Source organism: Metopolophium dirhodum, chromosome 3 (genome assembly GCF_019925205.1).
Source record: "Metopolophium dirhodum isolate CAU chromosome 3, ASM1992520v1, whole genome shotgun sequence".
NCBI lineage: Eukaryota > Metazoa > Arthropoda > Insecta > Hemiptera > Aphididae > Metopolophium > Metopolophium dirhodum.
The window spans coordinates 31,355,921-31,380,275 of NC_083562.1; the positions used below are offsets into that span (position 1 = coordinate 31,355,921).

At 34.6% G+C, this 24,355-nt stretch overlaps 5 protein-coding genes across 5 annotated transcripts in view; 2 read left to right on the forward strand and 3 right to left on the reverse strand.

The window, feature by feature from the left end:
- Nucleotides 1-542: 542 nt before the first annotated feature.
- The window catches only part of LOC132941504 (uncharacterized), a 68,290-nt gene continuing 44,477 nt past the window's right edge, over nucleotides 543-24,355 (forward strand). Inside the window, exon 1 of the mRNA XM_061009593.1 lies at nucleotides 543-1,032. Coding sequence (XP_060865576.1) covers nucleotides 1,018-1,032 — 15 coding nt within the window. The 5' untranslated portion in view covers nucleotides 543-1,017. The remainder of the gene's footprint in view (nucleotides 1,033-24,355) is intronic.
- On the reverse strand, nucleotides 14,676-15,362 carry LOC132941351 (histone H1A, sperm-like). Its single transcript, XM_061009367.1, has one exon. It carries the CDS (start codon nucleotides 15,303-15,305, stop codon nucleotides 14,691-14,693), a length of 615 nt encoding a protein of 204 aa, XP_060865350.1. The 5' UTR covers nucleotides 15,306-15,362; the 3' UTR covers nucleotides 14,676-14,690.
- On the reverse strand, nucleotides 17,346-17,827 carry LOC132941688 (histone H4). The gene has a single exon (XM_061009837.1). It carries the CDS (start codon nucleotides 17,697-17,699, stop codon nucleotides 17,388-17,390), a length of 312 nt encoding a protein of 103 aa, XP_060865820.1. The 5' UTR covers nucleotides 17,700-17,827; the 3' UTR covers nucleotides 17,346-17,387.
- On the forward strand, nucleotides 17,967-18,594 carry LOC132941141 (histone H3). The gene has a single exon (XM_061009069.1). It carries the CDS (start codon nucleotides 18,006-18,008, stop codon nucleotides 18,414-18,416), a length of 411 nt encoding a protein of 136 aa, XP_060865052.1. The 5' UTR covers nucleotides 17,967-18,005; the 3' UTR covers nucleotides 18,417-18,594.
- On the reverse strand, nucleotides 21,326-21,863 carry LOC132941158 (histone H2A-like). Its single transcript, XM_061009095.1, has one exon. The coding sequence runs from the start codon at nucleotides 21,765-21,767 to the stop codon at nucleotides 21,390-21,392; it is 378 nt and encodes a 125-aa protein (XP_060865078.1). The 5' UTR covers nucleotides 21,768-21,863; the 3' UTR covers nucleotides 21,326-21,389.

Consider the following 24,355-nt stretch of genomic DNA (forward strand, 5'->3'; position numbering starts at 1 on the left):
ACTGGCAGAGCAAGTATAGTGGTGAGCGTATGCTCGGGGAGAGAGGAGATGGCCGAGCTGAGGCAGATTTGCAGATTGAGACGACGAGTCATGAGTTAGGCGTCGCCACGCCACAGTCGGCCTCACTCCCGTACCACGCCATTAGATGTTTTATATCATTAAAATAAAATACAGAAAAATCCTAACATTTTATATTTTTTTAAACTAATTTGAAATGTAGTACGGCCCTGTGGAAAATGGTATGCGGGCTGTCAGTTGCCCATCCCTGCTATAGAGAAACAATTGTTTTATTAGGTGATGCAAATCAAATAGATTATTTGAATTTCGCGCGACGTTACCGTCACGTCCCGTGTCGCAACGTTTGCCATTCTGGAGCGCGCCACGAAGTCGACTTTTGTACCTCCGGGGTGGGGACGGTCTCGCTGCAGCCTGCAGTCGAGTCTCCAGCGGCCAGTGCTATATCGGTACCTCCCGCTATGTAACCATGCAGGTACTTTTGTCGTTTTTCGGCCGTCTTGGCAATTTGTGAATTTGTCGTGTAAGCCGTAAGCTTTTACTATCGCGAACATATTATATTATATATCATAATATCTATGATCGCGAACCGGTGCGCCGTCGCTTTTAAAAGCCAGAGAATAGAGATCAACCTACCGCCATGTTCGTTTGTTCCGTGCACCCGAGCCCTCGCGCTCACGTCTTTGTGTTCGCGATTCCAGTCCCGGCCGTCGGAGCCGACACCACGGCTAATTTCATCGTGTACTTCGCCCGTCCGATTTTTCACCGTGCGATCCCGAGCCGTGGTCACCCACGTGTCCACGTGTTGTTTTTCACCGGTCCGTATTATGCAGTGCGAACTCGCCGATCGCGGAATGTCTATCGCGACTTATTTATTGTTATTCGCCGTCGCCAGTCCGATTCCCGCCGTGCGCATACACGCCAGTGTTTTTTCGGCCCGTCCGTATTAAATTGTTACCGCCTGTGCCACGACAAAGGACGCCCACGCGATATGGTTTCGCGATGCCAAGTAATCGAGTGAGTACCAAACTTAATTTTACGCGCGTCGTCCAATTTTTGATCTATTTCCGACGCGTCCATACCACCGTTTGGAACGATAAAATAATATTAGTTGATACAAAAAGTTTTTTTTATTTCCATTATTATAAATATTTTTTTTTTTATTGAACAAAAATTTTATTTACAATCTGTATTTACAAGTAGTACAATACGTGAATGGGATGTGGGTTGATTTGTGGGAGGGGGAAGTCACACAATGGTGGCACCACGTGGAAATCGATTTAAGGAGAGAGTAGGTTCCTTTTCAGGTGCCTGGGTGGATTGTCTGGGATTTGTTTGGATGATAGTCGAGTGATTATTGGATTTGGGTGAGTACTGTATGTTTTGTGTGGTTTTTTGTAGGTGATCATAGCAAGATTATTTAAGGTTGGAATGCAGATGTCTTTATGAAGTGATTCATTGGTTATATACCAGGGGGCACATGATATTAATCGTAGTCATATAGACAGGAATGCCTGAATTGTTCTGGTATTTGACGGTTTGGCAGAACCCCAAAGTTGAATGCCATAGTACCACATTGGTCTTAGAAGAGCCATGTAGATTGTTCTTTTGGTTTTTAATGAGAGCTTTGAGCGGAGTAAGGGTCTAAGAAGGTGAAGTCTCGAATTGAAAGCTTTACTCGAGGCTTCACTCTTGTTTTTTAAGTGGGGACCCCATGTAAGACATTTGTCACAAATTAAACCCAGATATTTAGTTTGGGTGGAAGATGGGATTTGTTCATCGCCGATAAAGGTTGCGGGACTTTCCAAGGATTAAAGAGGATTAAAGCGTGAAATAATTTGAGAGGATTTTGATGGATTGACTTTGAATTTTTCGTTAGTTGTGGTTTTGGATTTTTTGGGTTGAATGGGATCTTTTTTGATAGTGAGAATAGCAGTGTCATCCGCAAATGTACAAAGTAAAATGTTTTCGTTTAAAGGTAAGTCGTGGGTAAATTGAATAGGAAGGGGGCTATGTCGCTGCATTGGGGGACACCAGTTGCTATTTGAGAGTTAGAAAGGGCGCCGTTAATTTTTGTGACAAACGTTCTTTGGTTTAGCTAAGATTTTATAAGTAGGTTATACGGAGCGGGCAAGAAGGATTTTAATTTAAAGAGTAGGCCAGGGTGCCAAACACGGTCAGTTATTTTATTTAGGTACAAGCAAATTTTTGAAAAAAAAACAATTGGAAATAGGTTATACTTCATACACATCTAATTATAATACAAATTAATTTGATAATTAATTATAATAATTATAATAACAATAAGGTAAATTATGAAATATGAATTATAATTATTATATATTTTCAATCGAGAAAAGTATAAATTTATTTATTTTAATCAAATCATCAATTACTTATAAGCATTCATGAGATTTATCTTTAATCAAATTTAGTTTATTATACAATTATTAGTTATTATTTATTACCATTTAGTTATTAAATTAGGTAATTATACATTATGTTACCACCTACTATGTATGCATATAAACAAATTTTCATTTTTAAGAACATAATTAAATTATTTATTTGTAAATATAATTAGCTACCTACATACGACCTACCTACCTACCTACATAACATATTAATATATTTATATATTATTTTACAATAATGTGTTTTTTTATTTTTGTGTCTGTCATCACCTTTTAAGACAATAAAAGTGATTTGATTTTCTTCAACAGTATCTTTTCTGTAAGGAAAGTGAATCTAGTTGGTACTTTAGGGGATCAAAAGTAAAATTTTTCCAGTAGTTTTCAAAAGCACCGTGAAAAACAAAAGAAAAATCAAAGAAAAACGGTAATTTGTATGCAAAATCTGTTTTTGAAAAAATTGATTTTGGTTTTTGGTGCAACTCTTAAACAAATGACCGTAGGTACATGCAATTTTGACTGACTGTTTATATTAGGACTTTCTATACACCATAACATTTTCCAAATATTTTGACTTATTTTGAGCTCTTTACAGACTTTTTTAGTTTTTTTTCCATAAATATCATTAAAATTTTATTTGTTGGTTAAAAAAGCTTTAAAATTTAATAGAAGGCTCCTAGTATATTGTTTCAAAGGAAGATGAAAAAAATTAAAAACCCATAGTCACAATTTTTTTTTATAAGCATTTAACACGTTCACGGCCACGGCATAATTTGTAAAGTCGGTTAAAAAAACCACAAAATAAAAAAATATTTTTTAGTTACCAAATGACTTTTAAGTATGCATCGTGGTAATATGGTACACATTTATGCATTTTGAAGTTTTTTTGAAGTTTTTCAAGTGATGTCAACTATAGTTGACATGGGTTTTTTCAAACAGATGGACATTAAAAAAACCAAATGTCAACTATAGTTGACATCGAGTTTGTTTGCATCAATCGTGATATTAACTATAGCAAATACAGTGAAACCTCCTCTGATGGACACCTCTAAATACCGGACGTTTTTTAGGTTAGGTTAGGTATCGGATCTGCAGAGGTGTGACTGAACATACAAATGTCGGGACTTATAACTTAATATTAGTAATAATTATATAATAATAAAGGGATGAGTCGGAATCTCTCTCCCACGGTATTTTATAAGTTGTGTTCGATTTTATACTGTCTCACAGTGATGTCTTAGCAGGCACACTGAGGGTAGGTGGTCAGATTGGTGGTCCTGAAAAGGACGGTTTTATGTGGTGACGGCTACTCCGTTACAGCGTGTCTCGTATTTAGAGGTTTCACTGTAAATAAATACTAAATCAAATAAATAAAAAAATCACATCAAATTATGATAGAAAATATGAATGACCTTTATTATTTTTCGTATCAAGTAATAAAAATGTAAATTTCTAGAAATAAAATTGTCTCTTCAATTGAATAAATAATAATAAAAAAAATCTAAAATGAAATAAATAACTTCTTGTAAAATATCAATAAAACAACCTTGTAAATTTAAAAAATAATTAAAATAACGTAGAAAACGTAGAAAAACATAATATAAATCATACCCTTAATAATAAAAAAATAATAAAAATAAAATAATAAATTACGAATGATAACTTGCGAAACAGGGATCAGCGCATAAACCAATTGTTTTTCCCTGATCATCTAGGCATGTATTGCACACATATAATGTAGTTTTCCTTATTTTTTTACTGTGACATAATCTACATCTTTTTCTAATAGGAACTTTCTGAATTAGGTGAAGGGTTTGTTTAGTTTGAGCTGTTTGAATACTAGAGCGCTTTGTGTTCGAAACGCCAATTAAAGTGCTAGCTACATCTCTTCTAAAATCTAAATGTGACATACTTGGCTTTTGCTTGTTATACAAATAATTAGCATTCCATAAGCATATGTCCATAGTGTGGAAAAAAACTTTAATGTACCACCGTAAACATTTCCTTGGAGTTGGGTAATAACTAATCATCTGATCTGCTCTGTCTATACCTGACATATTATTGTTATAATCAAAGACCATAGTTGGTTTAAATTTATTCCTTCCAAATTTGTCAATCACAGAAGTAAAATTTAAATTATGTTTGGTTGAAACCATAAAAACATCACGTTTGTCCCTCCATTTTAAAACATGTATATTTCCTTTCTCTGCGTGAGCTGCTTCCCCTTTTTTTAAATTAGCATTCATTATTTCTTTTGGATTTTCTTTCCGGTTTTTCCTCAATGTACCCACGACATTTGTTTTATTGTCTAATAAGTGTTTTGTCAAAGGTATACTGTTATAATAATTGTCCATATATAAAGTATGGCCTTTTCCAAAATAGTTTGACATTAATTTATCAACAATCCCAAAAGTAAATGGTGTGTCGTTTTCAATTGTTCCTTTGCCTTTATAAATTACCATATCTAATACGAACCCGTCGTTAGTACATAATTCAAAAAATTTAATACCGTATTTGTGGGCCTTGCTAGGAATATACTGGCGGAAACTCAATCTCCCCCTCCATAATAACATAGATTCGTCAAGCGAAAGGTTTTGATTTGGATAATAATTTTGTTGAATATTTGTTGTTATATGTTTTGTGATGCTATTTATTTTATGTAAACGGTCAGATCTATCAACCGAATTTGGATTGTAAAAACATAAGCAGCGTAAAATATTTTCAAATCGGTGACGACTCATTGTATTCCCAAAAATCGGATGATAATCTATTTCATTCTTTGACCAGTAAGAACGAAGTGTTGGAAATTTTAAAAATCCCATGATAATTGTTAAACCAAGAAACTTTTTTAACTCATCTACATCAATATCTTTCCATCTTCCTAGGTTTGAATTTTGTTTTAGACCGTTACTTATAATACTATTTGCTCTCATATTTACCCATGTAACTATATTATTATAAAGCTCATCATCAAAAAATATATTAAAATAATTATAAGGCTCGTCATTTAGTAAATTACACTGAAGACCTGGATTGCCAGTAAACTCATAAATATGAGGTATTGAATTTTTATCGTCCCTCCACTCATTATTTACAATACCAATGCTATGTTCAGAAATATTATCAGAATCACTACTTGTATTATATTCTTGCATACCTGGTGGTAAATATTCATCTGAACTATAATCAGTATACTCATTGTCAAATGAGTCAAAACTGTCATCCAATAGGTTATTTATTGCATCAGGATCCATATTTCCTATGTGTAAGCACTGTAATCCGTAACGATACCAGGTATACTACCAGGTATACAGGTCACCTATAATCGAGTATTGACTAACGCACAATCATCTAATAAGGAAACGAAAAAACAAGGTGTACACCTTGCGAAGAATAAATAATATTTTGATAATAATTATCGTTTGTTATCATAACAATGTATTATCTATAATGCGTAACCATAGAATACTATGGCGTAACCAAGTTATCAACAATCAAACTGTAAGTATTATACAGTATAACCTATATAAAAGAAAAAAAGTATTTGCAAAAAATATGCCTACAATGAATATTACTTATATCGCTATCTAGTAGTCGGATTTAAAAACCAAATACACCAAACGTTACGTAGAGAAGTGTTTAAAAAAACCATATTATCATAATATTTATTAGAATAAACCAGAGTCAAATAATTCTGCATACAAATTAATGGACCTCATGTCAACTATACTTGACATGGGTTTATATGACGAGAACCCCATGTCAACTATAGTTGACACATGGCCGTGAACGTGTTAAAGTTTAAATGACGAAAATTTTAAAATTATTTTGAGTTAGAAATTCTTAAAAAAATTTCCTTTTAAATCTAAGATTTGAAAATGTAATACAAGATTTCTCATAAGTTTGTCTACCATTATCAAAAAAAAAAATGTCTACAAGAAACTCAAATTAAATTTTTATGAGCATTTGAAATTCATATTTTTATTGTATTTTTATAACATTTGATACTTTTTGATTCACTCAATTACTCGTAACGATCATCTTATTTTATTGTAATTAAAAAATGAATAGACTGTAGATACTTGAAAATTTCACTGAATATTTATATTATCATTTTTTATACACCATACAATTTTGAAAATAATTTGACTCTTTTTGAGCTGTTTACAAACATTGTCAGTTTCGAGGTCAGTTTTCAATTTATAATTAATAATTCTATAAATATCAATAAAATTGTATTAGGTAAAAATGCCTGAAAATGTAATGTACCTAATGCTCCTAATATATTGTTACAATAGCAGTTGAAAAAAATTAAAAATCCTTAGTCACAGTTTTTATTTATAAGCATTTAAAGTTCAAATTTTGACAAAATACGGAAAAATCGCAAAAATTAGCAAATTATTTTGAGTTGAGAATTCATAAAAATTTTTCTTTTTAAATCTAAGATATGCAAATGTAATATAAGATTACTCATAAGTTTGTCTACCTTTATCAAAAAAAAAAAATATCTACAAAAAACTTAAATTAAATTTTTATGAGCGTCTGAAATTTATATTTTTAAACATTTGATATTCACTCATGTAACAATTTTCTTATTTTATTATAATTAAAAAACGAATGACTGTAGATACTTGAAAATTTCACTGAATGTTTATATTAGCATTTTCTATATACCATAAAATTTATAAAATATTTTGACTCTTTTTGAGCTGTTTACGGACATTGTCAGTTTTCAATTTTTTTAGTTTATTTTTCTATAAATATCAATAAAATTTTATTTGTTGGGTAAAAAAGCGTGAAAATTTAATATAAGGCTCCTGATATATCGTTCTAATAGCAGTTGAAAAATATTAAAAATACATAGGCACAATTTTTTTTATAAGCATTTATAGTTCAAATGTTGACAACATTTATCAAATTTATAATTTATTAATTATTTAGTAGTTAAAAATGTATAAAATGTTTAACTTTTATGGCTAAAGATTGAAAATTTAAAACAAGGCTCCACGTAAATAGGTTATATATAAATTACTTTATTCACAATAATATCATCAAATATACTTGGTAAAATCATAGGCTGACTGACCGTTTTCGCTCAGAATCGTTTTTCTTATACAATGATATTATATCATTGAATTCAAATTTAACACCATCCATTACAGTGACCCACTTGTAACCTACTATACAGCAGAGCAACATCCACTTATCCACCCTTTTTCCTTGGGAATTTCCTACTTAAATCACTAGATGTGCCTACTACTAGGATAAATAAATAGTACCTAATTTCATGTTTTTTAATTGATTATATTATTATTTTTAAATTAAGCATTAGACAACATTTTACAAGCCTACAACTTAAATGTAATTACTAATGTTTTACCCACCTTCACAATTGGGTCACTTTTTCTAGTAGATACAGTGTCTATTTTCACCCCGATTTTCACTAAAATTTTAATAGATGCTTGACAATTAGCCTCTTTTGTTTAACATCTATCAACTTTATGGTGGCAAACATAATTTTTTCTGTAAAGTAGTATCACAAAACATTTAGTTTATATTTCTGATTCATAAATATAATAATATATTTACTAGGTAACAACTTGCATTGAATAGGAACTGTTGTTCGTACATTCCACCTAGTATTCGTTTTTGTAGAAAATTTGTCTACCCACTTTCCAATATCGCGTATATTATTTAAATTCGACCAAACAATAGTTATTGAGCCATTTTCTACAATATTATTTTTAAAAGAGGAAGGCATATCATCAAAATTAATAGAAAGATTAATTTGAAATTAATTTATGGAACACTCAATTACACAATGTACTGTATGTACATGGACTATGAAGAAAATTCACCATGTCACCATACCAATTTAATTATTATCACACATTAAATATTAACAACAGTAACCCAGACAGCAAATGTTTGACTAGTCTGTCTGGGAAGGTTTCTACAAAATACCTTTCTGAGTTGCTAAAAATAGATATGTAAAAAATGATTTATTGATAACATAAAAAAAAGTTATGTATCATATTTGATACTTTATATACTCTTGATGACCTCATTAATATTTGAAATTCATTATTAATTACCGTAATGTATATAATAATAGAATTAATATATTTCATTATTAAATACATATTACACGAATATTACATGAAAATATCTTTAAAAAGTACTGCCCCAAGTAACAAAAAAATATTTTTTAAATGTTTAAAAATATTAGAAATGTTAGAAAAAGGTACTGTAAAATTACTATAGTACTGTTTGAGCGTGCAGGTCATAACAAATATTATACTATTCGTTAACTATCATATTATTATGTCTATGAAAGAATTAATGCTTGGGTATATCCAAAACTTGGTTTAATTTGTATTTGACTATGACAGTAACATTAAGTTAACTTAATTTAGTCAACACTCTACTAGACTGAATTTTTAAAAAGGTAGGCAAGTGGGTATTGCTCCGCTGTACAGTAGGTTACAAATGGGTCACTGTAATGGATGGAGTTAAATTTGAATTCATTGATATAATATCATTGAATAAGAAAAACGATTCTGAGCTAAGACATTCAGTCAGTCTATGATAATACTAAGTATATTGGATGATATTTTTGTGAATTAAGTAGTTCACGGATAACTGATTTAAATTGAATATTATTTTAACTTTTCAATCCTTAGTTATAAAAATTGAAGATTTTATAATTTTTAATTACAATAATTGATAATTTTCGAGATTTTGTTGAATTTTGTCCAAATTTGAATTTAAAATGACTGTAAAAAATAACTGTGTTAATATATTTTTTTTAGATTTTTGGTTACCTAGGTATTGAACCTAATAGAGTAATGGAATATAATTAAACATTTAGTGTTAAAAAAATATGAAAACTTATAAAACAATAGTGGATACATTTGTTAAAGAAAATAGGGATGAAAAAAATCATTTTTAATTTTGAAAGATAGAAAGCATAATTACAAATGGTAAATAACATTACAAAGTTTGGTGGTTCATCTTATGAAAATGTATTAAAATTTAAAAGCAGATTAGAAAAAGTTACTTCTGAAGGACAATTTATAGGTAGGTTAGGTTAGGTTAGGTACTATAAAATTAATCAACTACAACATACTTATTGTTTAATGATTTCCTAATTTCATTAAAAATCTAAATATTTTATCGCACCAAATGGTGAACCAATGAGAAAGCCATATTTGCGTATGGGTTTTATTTGATGTACAGAATGGTAATATGCTGCCCGAACAACGTTAGCAGCTGCTGTATAAACTAAACCATCGCTCCGGGACAACAGCACCATCACCGTATTATCACGTGCTATCATCGCATCATATTAAGTTGTACACAACACTTTGTTTATTTGGTTTTTATCACGCAACATGCCATATTTTGTTTTATTTTTTTGTATTTGATTTATACTTATTATAATCAGGAGCGGACTGGCAGGTAAACGGCCTAGTATTCTATAAACCTAAATGGCCCAAACCCCTTTATAACGGCTTCTTTATGAATACCTAATTTTTCGGGTACCTAGTGTATCAAATATATAATACACCGGGTAATACACTTATTCATTCGTCTTGTAGTCTATAGAATATCTAAATATATAAAGAACAATTTTGTTGGTAAAAACCGAGGTAAAAACATTTATCTCAGTCAACTAATTTATTTTTTAGAATTTTTTATGGTATAAATATTATTTTTAGGATTTCTTGAGACGAGTATATTTCTTAAATTATTTGTTAACAATTTTCACAATTTTTGTCGTACGTTTAAGTAAGGCATAATATTTTATTTTTTTTGTCAGGTCTTTCTGTTACAGCCTATTTATAAATTATAAATAGACGATAGCCAATAGGTTATATTTTCTAAGAATCATAAATGTATAATCCTTCTGATATTTTAGATGTTTGTTTAATATTGTTTTTATCATTTATTTCATAGTCACAATTCATACTCGTATTAAACCAAAATCATCTTCAGTTAGGTTAGTTCAGATCAGTTCTAATCAGTTTCAGAATCTTCGCATTATTATAGTCATTACTTTTAATTTAAACTTCAAGCTTTTTATAAATGTTTTCCTCGATGTTTTCTGTTCTCTTTTTCAACAAACCTACAATATTTTCATAAATATTTGCAAATGGTTCAATGATTGTTATTTAGCAATAACTTTCTGGCGATCTATGTACCAACCAAATTGAATAAAGTGTTAAAACATTTTTCTGGATAAAACTGATTTTTAAAACTGTTGGTTAAGGAATTAGAATACAATATACGACATACCTAATATACAGTGCTGCAACTAGAGATAAAAGGGCCCAGGTGCGAGTCAAATTTTGGGGCCCCCTATTTCAAACTTTTGTCTTACAAAATTGAATAGCACCAAAATCGCAATTAGGATGGTCTTAATACCCCCTAGTAACAAAAAACCCCGAAAATAATAAAGACACTTGGTTTCCCATCAGGGGGCTAAATATTTTTATTTTGGCTTTCCTAATAATGCCTATACATAGTACAAATTTTAAAAAGTTAAACAATTTTTATCACTTTATTTTAAATAATTTTACTTACAAAAAGAGATCAAATAATTTATGCATAGGCCTCCATTCAAAATATAAGCCTAAAACCATATGTGTTTTCATCTGAGTTGTACATGGACCATACTGAACAATTAATCTTTTGACATCACTGCTTAAAATATCAACAGGAAAATTTCCTCGGTCTGTTGGATACTTAGAATTTAAATTTACACCTAAAAAATTAAAATTGTTGGTGTTATAATTTCTTAAATATTTTCAAGAATTAAAATAAATGTTTTTGGTAAAACTTACAAAGCAATTGATAATTTTTTTGAAAAGTAAGTACCAACAAAATTTAAAAATTAGAATTATTTGTAATAATTATCTTACTATTAACTAACCAATAGAAGTTTTTTGGCCAAATTAACTAGAATATTTTCAGGCACATTTTCTTGGAGTTCCAATTCATTGTTTGTACTATAATTCTCCACCGTACATTCCAATACATCGTTAAAGGCCAATTGTATTTCCTTTACAGAAGTAGATGCAGTGTTATGATTTTCTTCTAAAATAGATTAAAAATATCCTATGAAAATTATATTTCAATTTATAAAAATATTTGAAATAGATGAATATTAAGAAAAAAATCACAAAAATTAATAAGAATACCAAAAAATATTAAAAACAATTATCTATTTGAATTATATATTATACTGAACATTAAAAATGAACTTATTTTCATAAAAAAAATTGATACTTAATATTTAAAGTGAAGATTTCTTTAATTTACAATTTTAAGTCAATAGTTATCATTTTTTACAGTTCTAATTCTAAAATCACATTATTGAATACAAAGTATAGATAACCATAGTAAATAATATTACTTAGGTAGTAGTTAGTATATCTACTGGTTTGTAAGAAACTATTTAAGTTAATTTGACTTTAACTTGTTAGTTGTCTTGAAATACCCACAAGTAACTAGTAAAAGTTGTAGTATACAACTTTTATATTATAGTATACAAAATTAATTTATTTTTAAAATAGGTGTGTAGGTATGCTAAAATAACAGTGCAAAATGCATGTCTATTGCCTAAATAATATGTAATCAGATAATTACTATAATAGAAATTAAAAATGTTCATTTCAAAATGTGAATAAAGCTTTATTAGATAATATATATAATATAATAGTAGGTACCTACAAGTTACAACACATATTATAATTTATAGTGTAATTTATGAAATCAATTTGGGTATTATCTATCATGATATTTATAATAATTATTAATATATTTAAGTTAAAAATATAAATTATGAAATAATATAAGTAATAATATTTTTAATTTTATTTACCTGTGTTGACATGGGTAGTTTTTGCAATTTTACAAAATTTATCCAACGAACGTCGTAATTTATTGGTTTCGGCAAGTCGAATGTTTTTGGCTTTCCTCTTTTGTGCACCACTAGGACGAGCATTTAGAGACATTTTACGTTTATAAGTGAAATCAAAAATGAAAACAAAAATGTATTCACTAAATAAAATATTATAATTTATCAGTTATCAGTCATCAAACACTGCACTAGTCTAAAAATAGCACTAAGCCTTAATTATTTTTCTCAATTGTTTATCGGATAACATCATTGATAATAGCATGGAGTTGAAAACTATTATTTAACACAAAATTGAAACTAACGATAAAAAAATAAGATATCAAGTACAAGTCATAGTTACAAATTCATAGTATAAAATACTATTAATTTCAATTTTCATCATGTGTTGTAAATTGGAATAAAAATTAATATTAGTTTAAAATCTAAATACTTTTATGTCTGAAAAGGGCCCCCTAAATACGATGATAGGGCCCTTTTGGGGGTGCCTTGCACCCACAGCACCCCTGCTAATTGTGGCACTGCTAATATAACTAACCTAATATGCTCATCATATTATTATTAATATAAACTCATGGTTCGACTATTAACTTATTGTAGAATTGTACCAACCAATAGCAGTGGTTTTTAAACTGTTCTATATTTAAAAATAAATTTATTAGTAATATCATCTAATGTTGAAATGTGTGGCTCGGCCCACACATAATGCTACGGCACACTAGCACACCTGGCCAGCCGCCCATACCGCCCCTGATTATAATGATGTTTGCCGATCGTATGTGATTGCCCGTATTTAATTAAAAAAAAGGTTTTTTTATTTTTATCATAACATTATTATAATATCCCAGGTGGCAAGATGACATTTTATTTTATTTATGATAAAAACATTATATTTTTATTTATACTTTCTACAAACCATACAATATTGTTATTAAAACATTTTAACTCTTTTTGAGCTATTTATTTGAGGTATAAGTAAATTTTGAATTTTATTAGTTTTTTTCTTAACCTCAAAACCTATAGATAATAGGTAGCTTAATAACACTAAATTACTACGTTGAAAATTTACAATTTCACAAAATGTATCATTGAAATATGTAGCAATATTTTAGTGGTGACATATACATTGGTGACACTGATAAGAGCTCAAGAAAAATTGGTTGTTATTGAATAATAAACTTGAATGAAATTTTAAAATTCATGACGTAGGTAATGCGTGAAGTTCTAAACATCAGCTGAGTGTCGTCAAACGCTGATTCAACCACATTTTTCAGCAAATAGTCGGGTAAAAAAATTTCACGAAAAAAAATGGTGTCCGGTTATTTAAGGATTTTACTAAAATATCGGTTCCTATGATGTTTCTTGCAAGACATATTATAGTATACTATAAATACGATGTATATTCGTATCATTAATAGCCGTTGTGCAGCTATTACCGACGATAACAAGGAATTTGGTAAAAACGTTCAAAAAATAACTCATCAATGAAAAACCTAAAGAAATACCTCGACGTAATTAAAATGTTATTATTATTTAAATCGTTTATACGTCACCGAGTTAGCAAATTGTCCATGTCAATAAATATTTAATTCAATTCAAGTCTAAAACGGTAAATTTGAGCACCAAAATAAAATTAAAACAAACTTACGCGTAGACACCGACTCTTCCGATGAAACGTAGAGCTGTGTCATATGTATCAAGGACAGACGTTCAGATGTCCGCCGCCGAAGAAACAGCTGCCTTCGTCCCGCTCCGAACTGAAATTTGAAAGTATCGAAATATTTGATGAAAATAACCCGAACGTAACGAAATGTGCGAGTTTTAGTTATATTATTTACCGCTTAACGACTTGTCTTTCTATTCACGTCTCGGTTTATTTGAATTATTAGAACGTCAACACAATTGGCGATTGTCACAGGTGATATAAATATAACATTATAATTTGATAATAAATAATATTCATGTCGTTAATAGCCAGTGTGCGGGTCACAAGGAATTTGGTAAAAACATTCTAAAAATAACTCATCAATGAAAAACCTATAGAAATACCGATACGGGCAATAGTATCTCGACGTAATTAAATGTTATTATTAGTCGGCTATAAATAACATTGAATTTGGGAATTCCTTAACAATTGTAACCGTCCATAGTCTGAAACGACCAAACGCGAACAGACTTTATAAAATATGTTTTTCTAAATCACGCGTCATACAATCGTAGAGCTTACAAAAATGTATGAAAAAATATAATAGTTGGTGAGAGAAGTGCGAGTCATAAAATTTGGTGGTCCTGAAAAGGACCGTTTTAAGGAAGGAAGATTGATAGTATTTTACACTACCGCACTACTTCTTTTTGGGAGCTGCGGTTTTCTTGATCGGAGTTTTCTTCGATTTGGGTTTGACGGCGGCCGGCTTTTTCGCTTTGGCTGGGGCCTTCTTTGGTGTAGTCGCCTTGGGCTTCGCCGCAGCGGTCTTTTTCGCTTTTTTGGCTGCTGGTTCACCCGCCGCGGGTTTCTTGGCGGCTACGAGCTTCTTCTTCTTCGGTGTTCCGGCGGCTTTGACTTTTTTGACGATGGATTTCTTCTTTTTGGCTACAACGGCCTTTTTCGGCTTGACCTCGGCGACGGGCAACTTGAAGTGTCCCGAAGCGCCGGTTCCCTTGGTCTGGACGACGGTACCGTTGGCGACGGCGGCTTTCAAAAACTTCCTGATGAAAGGCGCCAGCTTGGCGGGGTCGACTTTGTAGTTGGCGGCCAAGTATTTCTTGATGGCCGGTAACGACGAACCTTTCTTCTCCTTGAGCTCCTTGATGGCCGACGTGACCATCACGGCGGTGGTCGGGTGCAACGCAACGGTCTTCTTGACTTTAGAAGCCGACAACTTCTTCTTGGCAGGGGACTTCTTCGCGGCCGGCGATGCGGCGACTGGAGCCGGAGTTGTGGCGACGGTGTCTGTCATGTTGATGATGAAATTGTTCAGGTATATATTTAAAACGATGGATAATTCGACTGTTAACTGCGGCGATACCAAGTGTGTTAAAAAAATGTGTAAATATATACAGTGCACCGTGCCAACTAGTAAACCAGTGTGATTCGCGTCGTCCTCCGAGCTACGGTTGTACAATCGTTTTTCACAATATCTCAACGGGAAATGTTGGTAAAAATCTGGCTTTGAACTTTTTGGAAAGCTAACTAAATTCTAAACGATCGCCAATGGTTATTGCATCGCCACCCAGTACCACGAAACCACCACGAGTCGTTATTTCCACACTTCCGACCGGGTTTTCGTAAACCGTATTTGAAGGTCTGCCGTATGACTGAAACCAGTCGAAAATTTACAAAAATATTTTGGATTAATTCTCCACGAGTTCCCCGAGACCATAGAATTTGCAGATTTCCAATCGATCGATTTCCCGACGAACAGCGGCTGTTCGAATATGACGGTTTTAGGACTCTGCTACGGCACGGCGTCACCGGCGTTTCTACCTGAAATTTTAACGAGGCAGACCTTATCAATAAATCTCGTCTTCATCGTACTTAACCGAAATCATGTTGAATAAATAATAATTATAATGACACATTGTGAGAGGACTTCGGCCGAAACTCAATGCAGATTACCAACAATTTATGTTCATTTGTATGCACTTTTTGTCCCGACCTACCGATGGACCTGATAGCGTGATAAGACGTCTGAAAACTGATTTGGATACATTAAAATATTTACTTGAGATCGATAACAACACATTTTCTCGTTCCTAAACTCCTGACGTTAGGTTAGGTTAGGTTAACGTTTCCTAAACTCCTGTCGATTTTGTTTAAATATTTAATATTTTCCAAAATTTTAAATTCAAATAAAATAAATAAATAATCTTAAAATGTGTGCCGGTCGACCTCAAGACAAGTAGTCATATTAACAACTGCAAACAAGTGTTCAGGAGTCTCATCGCGTTATATCTGGATAGACGAAAAGTTAAAAAATAAAAATAAATAATGAACGTGAATTGTTTACGGTTCACCTGCGCAACGTCGTGGCCTGTACGTACACGCATTTGTTGTGTCCGTCTTACAAGTGATAGGTTAGGTTAGGTTAGGTTAGGTTGCAATGCCATCAGTGAATATTTTAATTCGAAGTTTCGTTGTAATTAGTTAAAATAAAACCATGGATTATAATTAAGAATTTCCCAAATGAAATTTTATTTATAACTGCATCAATGATTTAACTTATAATGACATTTAATTACGTCGAGATATTATTATTATTCCCCGTCCCGGTATTTCTATAGAAACAAATTTTCTGAATTTTAGTTCCTACAACAATAATTTACATTTTCTACGTGTTTGGACAGGGCTTTTTGCCAGTATTCTCAATATCATTCTTTGAGGTTTTTCATTGGTGAGTTATTTTTAGAATGTTTTCACCAAATTGTTTGTTATCGACGGTAATACCCGCACAACGGCTATTAATAATATGAATATCTATCGTGTTCATAGCACCTATACTATTATCCATGTCATCATGGTTAATCTATCACATTATAGGAACCGATGTTTCTTGTAATATAACAATTATAATGTACATAATGAAATTCGAAAAAAAAACATTCTAAAAATAAATCATTAAACAAAAACCTCATAGCTTATTCATGGTAGGTTCACGAAACGAATGACGTAGTGAAATAGTGAATCACCACTGGAATTCGCAAAAAAGCTTTTTTTGTAATATTGAATTCAAAGTCCCGCAATATAATAATATCATAACAAGATTAAGGTTATTTCTATGTTTTGACTTACGGTAGTATTTCAATTATAATCATGAAAAAAAAAATATTATAGAATATAATCTGTTATATTCGGAACGTTATTCCGCGTGTTTTTTTTTCTTAAACAAATTGGGAATTATCATTTACGCCAACGAATAACCAACTTGAACGGAATATTTTTTTACTCTAAGGTTTTATAAGCGAGATATATTATGGCATCATCATATGGTGGCCCTGAAAAGGGCCTTTTTAAGATGTTTTTAAACTTCAGCAGTAAGTATTTAACCTCCGAAACCGTACAGAGTACGACCTTGTCGTTTGAGAGCGTACACGACGTCCATGGCGGTGACGGTCTTCCTCTTGGCGTGCTCGGTGTACGTGACTGCGTCACGGATCACGTTTTCCAGGAATACCTTCAGAACTCCACGGGTCTCTTCGTAGATCAAACCGGAAATACGTTTAACACCGCCTCGGCGAGCCAACCGACGGATGGCGGGCTTGGTGATTCCCTGGATGTTATCACGGAGCACTTTACGATGACGTTTCGCGCCTCCTTTTCCCAGACCTTTTCCTCCTTTGCCTCGTCCTGTCATTTTGAATGTTGGAAATAGTGTTGGACAACTTGCTCGGATGTGAACTGAACGTTGACTGATACTTTTCTTCAGGTCGCAGTCCCTTTTAAACGTTTCTCACGACACCGAACCACCAATCGGAACCATGACCGGTTATCCCCCCACCCCCGCCGCTAAAATTCTAAACGTTAAACATCGTCCAATGAGGACGACGCATACCGTTCCCATTTACGTATATATACCGGTCGACAGTGTGTTCGAACCACATCAGTCGTCCGACATCCACGTTTTGCACACCAACCCAGAACAATCTAATCCAGCAGCGCAATGGCACGTACCAAGCAGACAGCTCGTAAATCTACCGGCGGAAAGGCGCCCAGGAAACAGTTGGCCACCAAAGCCGCACGTAAGAGCGCACCCGCCACCGGAGGAGTGAAAAAACCACATCGTTACCGTCCGGGAACCGTTGCCCTCCGTGAAATCCGTCGTTATCAGAAGAGCACAGAACTTTTGATCCGCAAATTGCCGTTCCAACGTCTAGTGCGCGAGATCGCCCAGGACTTCAAGACCGACCTGCGTTTCCAGAGCTCCGCGGTCATGGCGTTGCAAGAAGCTAGCGAGGCATACTTGGTAGGTCTGTTCGAAGACACCAATCTTTGCGCGATCCACGCCAAGCGTGTCACCATCATGCCAAAGGACATCCAGTTGGCCCGTCGCATCCGCGGTGAACGTGCTTAACTTTGATCATCGTCATTAGTTACCATACCTTAAAAAGGCCCTTTTCAGGGCCACCAAAACGTACTTGTATTCTGGCGATGGGGATGAATAGTGATTGTTAATATTACACTAGCGGCAGTATAATTATATTATTACATAATTATTATACCTGATATGAGACAATAATAAATAAAAAAAAACCCTGTCCAGAATTATTAGATTGGGAATCGAGTAAATTCGACGGTGCCGACTATCGTCTGTTTATTTATAGATGTTCGTGTCACGCTCTCTGGGGAAGTTTGATAAACAGGTACGCCATTCACCATGTAAACATTGACGTTTTTATTACTGATTATCGATGACTAAACAACAATTATCCAGGATTCTCGGTGTTTATGTGGCTTCAATTAAGTAAAATTCCGAAAGACCCATGTTGACATTGTAGACGGGTATAATATGGTTAGGTATAACTTACTCAGTCGCTCACGTGTTAATATTAATATTTTCATAACCACGGATCGACAGACAACACATAATAATGGAATTGCAAAGGGGTTATTTTTAGAATGTTTTTACCAAATTTCTTGTTATCGACGGTAATAGCCGCGTCACGTTATTTACAATACAGTCAAGTGTACTAATCACGATACTTTATCGCGTCGTGATTTCCCAAATAACCGAAAACAGATATTAGAATAATATACTTCAGAATATATTTCATTGTTTAATTGCTAATCATCTGATTACCCCGATAATTCGTGCTATATTAATTTCTTGGTTTATTCGATTGACGTCTTGTCGTCAAATTATACAATATAATATTATACTAGCTTTAATTGTAATGTCACAATCGAACCAAAAGTGAACAATCGTCGTTGCTAGGCTTTAAAATATTATTGCCTATTTACAGTTAATACCGGGTGATTCTTTTATCAAACAACAATCAATATTTCATAAAGTGTAAATTTTTTAGTCTTTTATTTTTACATTCCAAAGCGGAATCTTTTTCTTGGTATTTCGATACACGAAAATCGAATTTGGGGCGAGTAGTTTATGAGTTATACGTGTTTAAAGTTTTTGATGAGCGGAGTGGAGTGGTACGGAGTCACCCAGCGAAATGTTTATCCACTTCTATGTATCGAAATGCTAAGAAAAATATTCTGCTTTGGAATATAAAATTAAAAAACACTATAATATGTTGTCATATACATAAAAGTAAAAAACTTAAAAAATTATAAGTATAAAAAAATATTTTTTTTAATAAAAACGTTGTTTTATGAGCGACTTGAAACAATGTAAAAAAATTTTTTCAAAAAATTTACACTTTACGAAGTATTGAGTGTTGTTTGACAAAAGAATCACCCGGTATAGTTAATGCCTACAATAATATGATACAAATTTAATGAAAACTCGTAAAGGTGTAACTATAAAATACTAGTCTACATGGGTTAATCAATTGCCTCATGATACATTTTGTTGATTTTGAATATACAAAAAAAATATATTTTGATTATTCATAAAATAATCAAAACTCATCCTGGTCCGACTTATATTGAAACAAATTTTCCGATTGTTGTTGAAAGTATTAAGACGCTTGATACTTCAGGTTTGCTACTCATGGGTAAGGTAGGTGCAAAGTTAAGCCTTTTTCTCGGTCTTCTTGGGCAAGAGCACTGCTTGGATGTTGGGCAACACACCACCTTGAGCGATGGTCCCTCCGGACAACAATTTGTTCACCTCCTCGTCGTTCCTGATGGCCAATTGTAAATTCCGATAGGTTAGGTTAGGTTAGGTTAGGTTAGGTTTCCAAATGTCTTGTTATCGACGGTAATACCCGCATCACGGTATTTACAATACAGTTAAGTCCTAATCTCGATACTTTATCGCGTCGTCATTTCCCAAATAACCGAAAACAGATACATATTAGAATATTTTTAGAATATATTTTGTATTTCATTGTTTGATTGCTAATCATCTGATTACCTCGTGCTATATTCATTTCCGGGTTTATTTGATTGACGTCTTGTCAAATTATACAACATAACTAGATTATTTTTAATGTCACAATCAAACCGTCAAAATATTTTGTTCTACTTATACAGTTAACACCGGGCGATTCTTTTATCAAACAACAATCAATATTTCATAGTGTAATTTTTTTTTTTTTTTTACGTCGTTTCAAGTCGCTTATAAAACAACGTTTTTATTAAAAAAATTATATTTTTAAATATTTTTTATCCTTATAATTTTTTAAGTTTTTTACTTTTTTATACGACAACATAGTGTTTTTTAATTTTATATTCCAAAGCAGAATATTTTTCTTGGTATTTCGATACATGAAAATCGAATTTGGGACGAGTAGTTGATGAGTTATAAGTATTTAAAGTTTTGATGAGCGGAGTGGAGTGTTACGGGGTTACCCCGCGAAATGTTTGTCCACTTCTATGTATCGAAATACTAAGAAAAATATTCTGCTTTGGAATATAAAATTAAAAAACACCACGTGTCGTATAAAAGAGTAAAAAACTTAAAAAATATGAAAACGTTGTTTTGTAAGCCGCCATCGCCAGTGGTCAGCGTAGCCATATTTGAGTAAAATTAGCGTCTAATTCGAAACATTCGTTTGACGACGAGCCATCTTATTTTGACAGTGTACCTATAATAATTCGATGTGATCATTTTTTTGTAATCCGATTTTTAAGGTTAAAGGCCACAAGACGTGACGGCTTCCTCGAAATATGAAGGAAATGGAATGAAGTCACTTGAGAATCGTTATCCAAGTATATTTAATGTAAGATCGCGCCCGGTCTCGATTAAAAAATGTCAAGGCATTCGCTTAAAAATCTGAAAGCAACAACAGCTACACGTGTAGTACTACCTACACTGCCTAGTGCATCTGCTGAAAAAACTTCGGACCGACGTTTGTTTTGATTTTGGTGGCCCTGAAAAGGGCCGTTTTATTAACTGTGTTTGTTGGGTAAGGGGTATCGAAAGTTAAGCCTTCTTCTCGGTCTTCTTGGGCAAGAGCACGGCTTGGATGTTGGGCAACACACCACCTTGAGCGATGGTCACTCCGGACAACAATTTGTTCAACTCCTCGTCGTTCCTGATGGCCAATTGCAAATGTCTGGGGATGATACGAGACTTCTTGTTGTCACGGGCCGCGTTACCGGCCAACTCCAAAACTTCAGCTGCCAAGTACTCCATGACGGCGGCCAGGTATACCGGTGCTCCGGCTCCGACACGTTCGGCGTAGTTTCCTTTTCTCAACAGACGATGGATACGACCGACCGGGAACTGGAGTCCGGCGCGGGACGACCTGGTCTTGGATTTGCCTCCCTTCGATTTTCCTGCTTTGCCGCGTCCGCTCATGATTTTTATAGTGCTTGGTATGGTTCAGATTCGATACTAGATGAGACTGATGTATAATTTTCCTGAAATTTTCGTTTATATAGTAAAATTGTGGATAGCAATTCTGTGATTGGACAGAGATAACAACACTACGATACTACGTCACACCGTTCGGTTGATTTTCATTACCAAACGTTGTGGTTTTCGTTCGGCATAATCGTGAAACGTACTCGTGGAGAAATTTCCATTTTCCGTTGTTATGGACTAATCGACGATTCTATTTATACCGTCATCACTGTGGGTTTTTACACCAATAAACGAACGGCATGTCGCTTGGATTTGGTAATATATACCCAGTGATGTAATATCAAATTATCACATCATCAGTTCACGTTCAGTTCACATCCGAGCAAGACGTCCTCTGCCAACTACTCTACAGCCAGCCGTTTTCAACGCTTCAACAGGGCAACAGCGCCCACGGTTCACACCACGAACCTTCAACCACAAAACAGCCGTTCTTACTGCTTCAACAGGGCTCCAGCGCCCACGGTTCACACCACGAACCTTCAACTCAAAACAGCCGTTTTCACCGCTACTCCGACAGGGCACCAGCGCCCAAGGTAAGCCGTCGCGAAAGCGACGGGTATCCACCTCCCACCGTTTATCTGTCGAGGGGCCGCGCCCTCTCATTGCCGCAGAATCCCATCCCTGACCAAACCAAACCCCCCTAAAACCCCCCGTCACACCACCAGAAAATCGCTCTTTTCAGAGCTACAGTGTTAAAACCCTGAGTTTGTTACGGTCTTGCCATGGGCAAGACAGCTAACAAGCGGAAGGGCCCCGCGCAAACACCCGGGAGTTCCAAGAAGGGACGTCCACGTGCCTCGCCATCCCCACCGTCCACCTTCCTAAAAGGTCCACAGAGGGATTCCCCACCCTCTCCAACTCCGTCGACCGACTCATCAATATCAATGTCGTCAAACTGCTCCACTTCCGACACCGAGTCAAACAAATCCGCCCAACACTCCGCCCCGACTATGAAACCTCCACCAGCCAAAACATCCGAACAACAAACCCCGACATCAGCCAAACCCAAGCAAATCAGGCCACCCCCCTTAATCTTAAACTCTGCGTCCTGGCGAAAAATCGCACCAACCATTTACAAACTTCCGAACTTCACTCCATCGGCAAGTACAGCCAAAACCACATCCAATGGACAAATAACCGTCCAAACTACCGACCCCACCCACTTCCGACAAATTCAGAAAGTCCTAGTTGACAGCAAAACTGAATTCCATACCTTCAGCCTCCCTGAAGATCGTTCCCTTAAGGTCGTTCTAAAGGGCATACCGATCGACATCACCACTGACGATCTAAAATCCGAACTAGAAACCCTAAACTTCCAAACAAAATACATCCGCCGTTTCGGTACTCCCGAAAAACCGATGCCCATGTGCCCGTACACATTGCGGCAACCCCGAACGCCAAGGATATCTTCCTTCTCAACTCCCTATTTTATCTTACGATTTCGGTAGAAGCCCTTAAACCTTCCGGCCCGGCACAATGTTTTTCGTGCCAACGTTTTGGACACGGTTCCCGTAACTGTGGCCACCCACCCAGATGCGTCAAGTGCGCAGGAAATCACTTGGCATCTGAATGCCAAAAAACTCCCGACCAAACCCCGACATGCTGCAATTGCGGCGGGCCTCATACGGCTAATTTCCGCGGATGCCCACATCTCTTGACGATAAAACCCAAAATCGCACCACCAACAACCAAACCCCAAACCCTGCCACCGACAACTCAATCTTTTACACCACCCCTGCCCCCACCAACAACTACAATAAAACCCCAAACCCGCTCGTACGCTGCAGCCACCACCGGCCAAGCGCCCCCACCACCACCACCACCAAAACCGACCAGTCCCGAAGCCCCACAAATTAACCTGTCCCTCATTTTAAACCTCCTGACCAACCTCTTAACAGCCATAGTAAACAACCAGGACCCCAAAACCCTGATACAAACAGCAATACAATCATTCTTAACCATACTATCCCCCCAAAATGGATAACTTAAAAATTCTATTTTGGAACTCAAACGGCATTAACCACAAACTTGACGAACTGCGCTCTTTAGCACTAAAACTGAAAACCGACATAATCCTACTTAACGAAACCCACCTAAAACCCTCGGCCAGACTTCACATTCCCAACTTTTTTACGTACAGGAACGACCTGCCGCCCGTGCGGGGCTCGCCCGCCCACGGAGGCACGGCCGTTCTCGTCAACCGACGTATCGTTCACCAACCAGTTACCCTAAACACAACCATCCAAACCTCTTCCATCCTCGTACAACTCAACGGCCACGAAGTACTTATTTCAGCCGTATACAAACCACCCGGAACCCTACTAACGACAAACGACCTCGACCTTTTGACAAAGAGTGCCGAATGGCAAATTTCGGCAGGCGACTTCAACGCCAAACATCCGCTGTGGTATAGCCACACGACTAACGCTGCCGGCCGTGTCCTCTTTGATCACGCACAACAATCGGACTACTCTGTAACTGCTCCCTCTTCTCCCACACATTTCCCGACATGCACACGATAC